Source organism: Pelecanus crispus, chromosome 4 (genome assembly GCF_030463565.1).
Source record: "Pelecanus crispus isolate bPelCri1 chromosome 4, bPelCri1.pri, whole genome shotgun sequence".
In the NCBI taxonomy this organism is placed as follows: Eukaryota; Metazoa; Chordata; class Aves; order Pelecaniformes; family Pelecanidae; genus Pelecanus; species Pelecanus crispus.
The window spans coordinates 72,688,545-72,698,977 of NC_134646.1; the positions used below are offsets into that span (position 1 = coordinate 72,688,545).

Sequence of the window (10,433 nt, forward strand, 5' to 3'; positions counted from 1 at the left end):
CACAAGGAATCAGCTCAGCATTACAGCAGTAACTAATCCTGATGACCAAACCAGCTCCAATTAGCAAAAATGCAGTGTCAGTACTACTTGTTGAAAGCAATGATTTGTAACCAATTTTTGTGAGAAGCTGAAAAATCTTTATGCTTTGAAATAGCTGTTCCCTGAGATTAAGAGGGTTTAAACATTGGGGTTTTTTTGCTGATCACACGCGTGAAGCACAGCTAGCATCCTAAATTACAACATCTCCCCATCTTACTAATATTTCAATATACTTCAGAGTTCAAAGCAATTAACATGTGTGATGAGTGAGAAATTCTGTTTGCTAATTGTCACAGAGAAGAAAACTCCTTAGTCCAAGTCTAAGATTTAGCAGAAGCTAACAAAAGTAGTACTTTTCAAATGTCCAAGATGTAAGGACTACCTCTCTACCTAACTTAACAAGCATTTCTGCACACAGAAAATGAGAACTGCAGGTTGCTGGAAGAGTCACAGGTAAGTTCTTCTCCAGGCTACTATCCACAAAATTTGTCCTATTTTTAAAAAAGAGGAGGAGGAAGGGAACCTGAATCTTAAAGTTACTAACTTCCAGAGAAATTAGCATTATTTTGGCCTCACTCCTAATACCTGGAAAAATAAAACCCAACAGTTAAATCTCTAACAAATCACAATGACATTCTTTTGGGTCTGCTTATTTTTAAGTTCATGTCTGTCCCACACAAGAGATTATAGTTTAAAAAAATGTACAGAAAAAAATAAACTAAACCAGGACAAAACTCTAATAAACTTATGAGTCAAACCAAGACCCCTTCTCTTATTTTCAACCACAGACAAACATAATGTTTAAGAGCTTCTGGATATCCTCATAGAACCTCCACCGACATTCACTTCAAACCCATTTCACACTTGCTATCCAACTGAGATAGAAAGATGGGAAACACCAGTCAGTTCCATCTTGTACTACAGAAATGAAATAAGCAATTTAGAATTAATGAGATTTTTTTTTAAAAAAGACCCCAAAGCTTCTAGAGGTGACAGTGTATTGAAGTACTCAAAATAACGAGCCGTTCTTCCTGCAAAATCTTTGATAAAACTCAGAGAAACAGTAAAAAGCATAACTGCATCAATTACGTTCACTAACCTGTAAGTATTAAGTTTCATTCTCACTCTTCCTTCTTTCATTTCCCTTCCTTGCTTTCCTATTTAGATGTACTGTATTATAACCTCCATATAATTTCCTGATATTCATTCTTCTTTTTAACAGTATTTCCACCTCTTATGTTAGACTGTCTCTTCCCCAACCCATGTCATTCTATTTTCTTCCAGCTAACCCTGCTCACTTTCTGTTGACTTTCCCTTCCATTGTATGCCTCCAGTTTTTCAGATGCCACAGGACCCACCACCCTGCCACTAGCCTGCCCTTCTCCTTCTTCAGATGTCATGCTAATGTAACCTGTGTTTGAGAAAAGGAGGAGGCTACATATGATAATCATCAGCTTTCTTCCACTTCCAGATATACTACAGACTTCCATAAACTTTAACCTTATTTGTGGCAAGATGACAAATCAAGAATTCACAGGAGGCGTCAATTTAACGGACAACCATAGTTGGGAAAGAGTTCATAGTGACCAGCTACATGATATAACAATTCCTCCAACAAGGAGTCAGGAAAGAACCTCCCACAACCAACCTGGCCATGGAAGGAGGTGAGGTGACGACAAAAACAACGTCCTCAAAATGGGAACTGCAGCCTTAGGTACTTTTGGACTGCTCAGCACCACATGAGGTCCAGTTAGTCAAAACAAAACTAACAGGTGACTAAGAAAAGTTGTCTCCCAAGCCAACTTTCAATCCTGCTGTTCAGTTATATTCAGAAAATAATTCCCATGGAGTTAAGAATGTACTTAAAACAAAGAAACAAAGCAGGGGAGGACAACAACAGACAGTTGCACAGACATTTCCCGAAATATAAAAGTTCGTAACTCTTCCTCCAAGGCCAACCTATACCCTCACTGCTGTTACTGATGTGAGTTTTGCTAAAACCAGAAGCATCACATGGGGAACACTGGTGATTTGGCATTTAATTCTATTGCATTAAAAAAGGTCAGTATTTCATTCCTCTATTTAAAAAAAAAAAAAAAAAAAAAAAAAAAAAACAAAAACAAACTTTCCTCTATTTCCTTAACAGGCTTCTTATGTGTTTCTCCTCCACTAGTTAAAATTATCAACTTCTTTGCCTTCCATCTCTTAGGCTAAATTTCTTCTCTAACAAGGAAGTGAGAGGTAGAAAACAATAAATGCTCATAATAAAAAACTAACATTAACCATAATTTGCAGAGGCAAAGAGATAAATCTGAAATACTAGAAAGCAGTACACTGTAACTCCCCATTTGAAAAAGAGTAATTTAGAATCGTATTTTCTGCCTAGAAGATGGGGGAGGGAAACCCATGTGCATGTCAATGAGTACAAAATGCAGCACCATCAGTGAACTCTGAGGAAAAAAGTGACTGTTCATAACTGTATTTGGGAGAAGTCAGAATGAATTCTAATGACCTCAGCTATGGTCCCAATTTATTAGAACTTACCTCTCATTAAAGTTAAGAAGCGAACTGAAATACCACTTGCTGTCCAAAATTTGGCACAGTCATTAATTTCTAATAAAGACTATAATTGGCTATACCATAAGCGGTATATATTTCCCTTGCATCCAAATATTCTCTCATGGGAATTATTCTTATGTAATCATTAGAGTCAAAACGATCATATAAACTAACCTTAGTAAATCAGGTTAGAATTTTTTAGTTTGAGTATAAAACAAAAAAAAAAAAAAAAGCAAGCACACCATTTTAACCATTTTTGGACATTTCCCTCATAGCACTAGTTAGCATCAGCTATTCAACTACAACAGAAGCAGTTCACTATGTGACCATGTAGTCTTTGATGTGCTGCCTGTGTTCTGCCATGGACTTTAATGGTATCACTCTCAGATATGGAAGTTTTCAGGATTAAGCCCCATTCAGACCTATTCTAGATCTGGCAAATACATGTCCCATCCTATAAAACGTTAATATAGCAAGCTGGTTACTTCATTATTTTGGATATTTCTTGGTCTTTTAAAAAGCTTAGATGTAATTTGATACATTCTGCAGACACCCACCTGAACTGGACTCAGAACCAGCAGCATAATAATTACTGTCATATTCCAACAAAACATTTAGTACTTGGCATTTTTATTTTCATATACCTTTTACTTTTAGAACAGGGACAGTGTTACTCCCTGCATCAGCAGATTGGTACCTGCCTACAACTGAATCTGCTATATATCTGAAAGTAGGCAGTGGAAAAGCCTGTGGACCAGTCTGCAAGCCAAATCTTTTTTCTTATGATACTAAAATGGTACTAAGCACAAGGAATCCTTCATTTGAAACCTAGATCTAATCATCTCCTAATGTTTTTCAAACTTTTTTTTTATTTGTAAACACCTAAAAATTTCCCAGTGAGAGTGCAGACTTGTCTTTCTCTATTAACGCTACATACTGGCTACTGATTATATACTATAACCAGACCCATTACACAATTTTGGTGGCTGAATTTTATTCTTGGTACCTCTTCAAACAATCCTGAATAGTCTGAAAGGAATCAGAAAGTATATACGTTTAAAAACACTCACTTGTAATTGTGCTGCGTCAATAATTATGTCATGCAATTCAAGGTGGTCCTATATGGTCAATCTGGCTACTGGTTTCGGCATTCCCCGTGCTTTTTTAGGCTTTATTAATGCAGTGACAGTGGCAAAGATTAAGCCATTGTAAACACCATATACAAACACCCCTACACCTTTTTTCTCCTACGAGAATGCTCTGAATACCAAAGAGTGAAAAGATGCACAGGAAGATCCTATGTTTGAGACCAAGGAGAAAACATCAGATTTGCATCTCTTCTAATAGCAATGCTACTTTGAATTATCCCATGGGCTGCATCCAAACAACGAGATATGTTGGACTTATGCAGGTATGCATGAGAAGGCTGTTTTACTCAGAGTATAGAAAACTAAAAATCAAACAAACAAACAAGACACCACTAACATATGTGTAGCCAGAGCAGTATACTACAAAAGTCAGGTGGCCTTGTAATTAAAAGGTTTGCTCAAAATTTATATTTGATGTCATTTGCTCTGGCTTTCACAAGAACTAGCTTTGTAGGCAAGTTTTATGTGGGGATTTTTCCTCCTCATTACATATTTGTACAGAGCAAGTGAACATATTCTTGACGTGAATATTGGCCTATCATACCAATTTTTTTGAAGAATCAGTTAATCATCCTACAGAATCCATACACAGAAGTTATATGAATAACAGATGTTGTAGCCTCATGAATCTGGCATCCTTATGCGTTCAACAACTTCAAACACAGACATTTGATCATTCTGAAATTTTGCATTTAAAGACTTAAAAACATTTAACGTTTCAAATTTTCCATTCTCAAGGATATGTTTTCAGATATGTCTGGTATTGCTTTTGAAGAATTCATGCTCCAGCACTTCATTTTTTAACTTTTTGCAAAACCTTAAAGAAGAGGAGAATCTCTCTAGCACAACACAAAATTTCATTCACAGCTGCAATCAAGCCCACCATGAAATTCTGCTTGACCATTAATTTATCTTTATTTCTGTTAATAGGCTGTATGAGCCCTGATACCATTTTTCCAACACATATTTAAGTCAGCAATGATAAAAAGTTCTCACTCCTTCAATGTTTTCAAATAACTAAGAGAAAAGCGTATTTGACAGATGATATTCTCAATAGCTCATACTTGCCATAAACAAAAGCAACAGGAAAGGCTTAAATAGTGAGATTTCCTAAGACTGTCCTGAGACAGAAGTTCAAGTGCCAAACACCTTCCAAAACAGACAATCTTTTAAAATATCCCAAACTGCAGGTTTAAGACCATGGTAAAGCTGTGAACAACCATCACAAACTGGGCCTATGCTGTATCTGAACTGCTTATGTTTGTCCCTGAGCACTTACTTCAAGCCCAGGTTTTCTTTATTTAAATACTTTTGCTCTAATCCTTAAAATTCTTCAATCACTTAGCACCTTAACTCAACTTAATCTCAAATCTGATACCATACCAAGAAACTACATAAGCCTGTAAAAGTACGATTAAATGCAAACTTTAATATCCCTGCATACTACATTTTAAATAGCCGTGTCACCATAAAAGTCTAAGGACCAAAAAATAAAAAAGAGCTGCTTTTGGTTTAGTTGACCAAAAAGCGCTAACATATACGTAATGAATTGTAACAGTCTTTTACAAATTGCAGGCAAGGGGAAGTCTGTCACTGTTATTGTAGCTTTCTTGTAGGGAATCCCTCAACAATAATTTCTTACCTGGTCCTAGTCAATATGTAACTGGTGAACAGGTGGAAAGATGCCAAAAACATTCACCATACATACAGCATTAGTCATCTTTCATTACATATCAGATAATCCAATGGTTATACAATGCAGCTGACAGACCAAAAAACCCAAACCAAATAAACAGTGATGGGTCATTGCTGGGGCAAAGAAAATCCTTTCAAAAGTTCACAGCTGTAACAGTCATCTTTGATTTAGAAGAGCATCCATGGGCAAACCAATCAGTTTTGTCACAGTTTAACAATATCACCAGTAACAGCAGTCTCTGCAGCTAACATTGCACTGGCTTTAGATAACCTTGTAACATCCTTGTCTTACCAACTTAGTCCAAAATACAAAAACCTTCATCTGCTCCCCACAGACTGCAGCAATACAGCACACCTGAGTATAAACCAGTCAGTTTTCAAAAAAATACAAACCAATACAGGATGTTGAAGTATTTTTTGTGACTAAGGAAAATACCAAGAGCACACAAAATGCATCCTCCCACCTCTAAAGTGGTTTCCCCACACAATATTGATTCAAGTCAAAGCTCTTATATTCCACATTCTCCATGCCTACTTCGATCCAACTGAAAAAAAAAAAAAAAAAAAACGTTATGTTTGAGAATGTAAAACAGGACTTTGTAACTGTATCTCCCAGGTGCAATGACACTTCACCATAAATACAGAAGCCCACCGTGCAGACACAGAGCTTTCTTAGGAAAGAAAAACTAAATTCAACAGAAAATAAGGAACTATTACAACTTTGCCAGCTGCTTCTCCAAATGCTAAGCACCTTCAATCTTCCTGCCTAAACACCACTTTGTCTGTCTATGAAGAAGACAGAAACAAAAGTAAACATTTCCACAGTCCTCAGATCCTACAGCAAAACTCATAGTCCTTTGGGGGAAAAAGGAGGAAGAAAATACACTATGTATGACAGCAAGAGTTACATCGCTTAATACAGTTCAGCCAAGTGCTCAAACACATTAATAGTGCCATATGAAACCTCCACAGGATGGGCTAGAAAGGAGAACTCTGATCCTACAGCTGTGCAGCTGCCCCAGCAGGGCTGAGCACCCTCCCAGTCCCGCACCCCAGCTGTGCTGCCACATGTTTGCACCAGGGCTGGCTGCTGCTCCCGCAGCTTGGACCGCACGCAGAGTCAGCACAGCTCTACCTGCAAGAAGCGAGGCAAACCCACCCATAATATAACATTGAAAGGAGCAGGTCTGTGCATAGAGCTCACATAAGTATTTCATCATTTTCATATTTGCATGTCCAATGAAGATCTTCAACTCAGGAGCTTTGGCTTGTCTAGTTTGGAAGAAAGGAGGCTGAGGGGCGACCTCATTGCTCTCTAGAGCTTCCTGAGGAGGGGGAAAGGGAGATGCTGATCTCTTCTCCCTGGGATCCCATGATAGGACGTGTGGGAATGGTTCAAAGCTGTGCCAGGGGAGGTTTAGACTGGACTTTAGGAAGCATTTCTTTACAGAGAGGCTGGTCAAACACTGGAACAGGCTTCCTAGAGAGATGGTCAATGCCCCAAGCCTGTCAGCATTTAAGAGACTTAATAACATGCTTTAATTTTTGGTCAGCCCTGAAGCGGTCAGGCAGTTGGCCTAGATGATCACTGTAGGTCCCTTCCAACTGAAAATATTCTATTCTGCAACCAAATAAGGCATAATGAAAGTGGTGACTAGGTGTAGGTTATTCAGGGTCTCCACTGTTACCCTAAATGGATTCTGACCAGTATCTTTCACAACAATTTTTAAAGACAACACTAGTTAACCATTTGATGTGTTCCTCAGATTAAACAATAAACAAAAAATCTGTACGCAGACATGAAAGAATTCAGTAGCTTTTGGGAAGCTTTTTTAAAAAGCAAACTGTTAAAGAATTAATGTATCTATCAAAGATTACATTTGCAAGCTAAGTTGCATAGTCTCGGAAGAAACAGACAAATTTTTAATTGTGAGGCTACAACAAAGTATTTGAAAGAGGGTTTGACACATACATAATCAAACCAAACTGTATTTGGCTGACACAAGCAACTAAAATCACAATTTGTTTTACTACAAAGCTTATTCTTCTAGCTGCAATTTCAATGTTTTATTCACACAATAAAATGGTGGTCTCTGGTCTGGCAGGTTTGTGGCTTGGTCACAAATATAACTGAGTTACAGGAGCAGAGCAAGGCCAATCCATCTCACTCCTCACTGATCAGCATGTTGATAGAAATCATGTTCGGATGTGCTTCAGCAACAATTTTTAGCCTTGGCTTCTTCTCCAAAATCATGGTTTACGTAAGTACCATTAATTAAACCCACTCTCCCCCTCAGACTGTTCAGCTCATCTACGTTGGCATTAGCTGTTTACTTCACTTGAAGCTCTTGTAATTAAACAAGATACTTTCATCCACATCTTTGACCTTCTTTCTGTTGCCTGGACAGTGCCCCAAGGAAACTCAGAAAGGACAAGGGGCTCAGAGAGAAGACGGGGCCAGCAGGAAATAGCAGATGTGAATAGGGGGAAGCAAAGGACTAGGGCAGGAGGAAAAGGACGTAGCTATAGCATGCCATCACTGCACAGGACTATGGCTGGGAAATGAGAAGATGATGAAGGTGATGCTAGGCTTGAGTATAAAAAGAACTTAAGAAAGAAAACAAAAACCAGGAGGAAGCAAAAGCAAGGGAGTGTTGGTGGCAGGAAGTGAAGACAGAGAAAAGACTAGGAAGGAGGAAGAAGTGTGTGTGAGCCTAGTCTGAGGCTATAAATTATTTGGAATACAGACACAAACTGAGAAGGAGAAACCAAAGTACAGACAGAGACAGTACTAGAGGCAATGGGGCAGAATGCGAAAAGCTTCAGAGGGAATGAACAGAAGTCTGTGGCTGTAAGAGTATCTAGAATGGAACCTAAACCCCTCAGATTTTTTTTTGCTTCCTCTGCTACCACAAGTAACTGTGAAACACTTGGCAAAGTAGCCAAACACCACCTAGTGCTAAACCCTTAGAAGGTAACAACCTGCCCTCAGCATCAGCCCAACTGCTGACGTTCTGAATGGCAGATTTAAAAGCTGCAGCTGTGTTGATGATGCAGATGATTGTCAACATGATGCCCTGTGATAAAATTTCAATCCTTTTTAGAATTCTAGGAATTTACACAGACACACAAATTGTGTTAAAAATTAAAAAGGCAGCCCTGTTCTGGGGTAAGACTGAAGGAGCGTGATCTCTCTACCATTGCAGAATGTGAAATATCTTTAGCTAAAATCAGGAGATGCAGTGGGGGCAAAAAAAGGCAGATCTCATGAACAAAGATCTTGAATATAGTTCTATGGACTGGTCTGATCACTGCAGATAGATCCCCACCATAGAACTCTCAGTTAACAAGTCACTTAAATCAACTTTTTGTAATGGTTAATAATTACATGTTCATTTAACAAAGCACCCAACTTGACACCCTCTGCTTAGGCCTCAAAGCAATCGCTAAGCTACTGAGCATCAAGTCTTATAAAACACATTAGTTTTTAAGTACTCTCTCTCAGAATTGGGAAGAGTACAATGAACAGAGAAATGTGACGTTAATATCTGTGCTTGAAAACTAAACTGTAAGTTTAGAAAATGACAGAATGAGGTTACTTGTGCATTCTTTGCTTAGTCCTAAACTTGCATATGTGTTCTATAAGCCTGTCTCCTCAGAAAGTGTACTGAGCAGTCTTTTTCTTTTAGTTTTACAAAATATGGTCCACCGCCTTCTTAAATATGGGTTATTCAAACCCTGTTGTGGTATCGGACTTTTTTCCCTGCCTTTTATTCAGTATGGAGGAAAATAATCTGCAACAAGTTTGTTTTTACAGCACGACTGTGGACTATTATTTATGCTGGTCAGCCTTCAGCTCTGTAATTCCTTAACTTCTCTGCGCTTGCCTTTTCAAGTCTTAAATTGCTCCGATTACCTTTTTACGTGTAATTTGTAAAGAACTGAGACTTTACAGCCATACTGTGTGTCAGGAAAAAACAAACAAACCAACCAACCAACTAACCTCCTACTAAAGACAGCATATACGGTGCAACATTACAAACGCTTACGCTCATATTTGTTGCGGAAGCGATCTCCTACGTGGCAACAGGCGCGAGGAAATACCGGTGCGAATGCACGCAGGCCCGCGGCAGAGGCCGGGGGAAAGCCGGCTCGCACGGCGAACGCCAGCCCTCCCTCGCAGGAAGGGGACGCGGCCAGCACAGCCCCCCCGGGACGGCCCTGCGCGCCCCTGGCCGCGGAGCGGGGCCTCGCCCGGGAGCAGCCGCGCCGGGGGGAAGGCGGGCGGCAGGCGGGCTCGGAGCCTTCCCCAGCCGCCCCATCAGCCGCCGGGCTCCCGGCTCTCACGCCGCGCTCCCGCCCGCCCAGCCCACAGCCCTGTGGGAAAGCGCTGCCCCGGGGTTGCTTGCGGGCGACTGCCGCGCCTGCTCGCTCGCCCCGGGCCCCCGGGGAGAGCTGGACGCGGCGGCCCGCTCCGCGGCGGGGGCGAGGGGGGCGGGCTGCCCGCGGCGGCGCCCAGGCGGAGCCGCTGACGGGGCGCCGCGAGGCGCAGGCCGCCGGCGGGCCCAGCTGCCGCTCGCCCTCCCCCCGGGGCCCGGGCGCCCGCCGCCGCACTCACCACCTCCCGGGCCCGGCTGGTGAAGTCGCTCTTGGAGCGGGCGGCGCTGCGCTTGAGCAGCTCGTCCCTGGCGCTGTCCCCCGCCGCCACCCCCAGCGCCTTGTTGCGGGTCTTCACCGTCTTCACGCTGGCCTTGAAGAGCAGGGTGATGTCCACCGCCATGGCGGCCCGCCCCCCAGCCGCCGGCCGGTGCCGCCGCGCACTCTTCCCCGCGCAACGCGGCCCCGCGCGGCGCGTTCCGCCCGCCGTGGGGCTGCGGGAGTGGGGCGGCGGCGGCGGCGGCCCCACGCTGCCGGCTCTGCGCTCCCGGCTCAACTCGTTGCCTCCGGCCGGCGGCGGGGCCGAACTCCTCGTCAGGCTCCACGGGGCCCGCC

The 10,433-nt window shown here is 41.9% G+C and overlaps 1 protein-coding gene across 1 annotated transcript in view; it reads right to left on the reverse strand.

Moving 5' to 3' along the window:
* The window catches only part of STX18 (syntaxin 18), a 69,482-nt gene extending 59,261 nt beyond the window's left edge, over positions 1-10,221 (reverse strand). Inside the window, exon 1 of the mRNA XM_075709143.1 lies at positions 10,060-10,221. Coding sequence (XP_075565258.1) covers positions 10,060-10,221 — 162 coding nt within the window. The remainder of the gene's footprint in view (positions 1-10,059) is intronic.
* Positions 10,222-10,433: the final 212 nt, after the last annotated feature.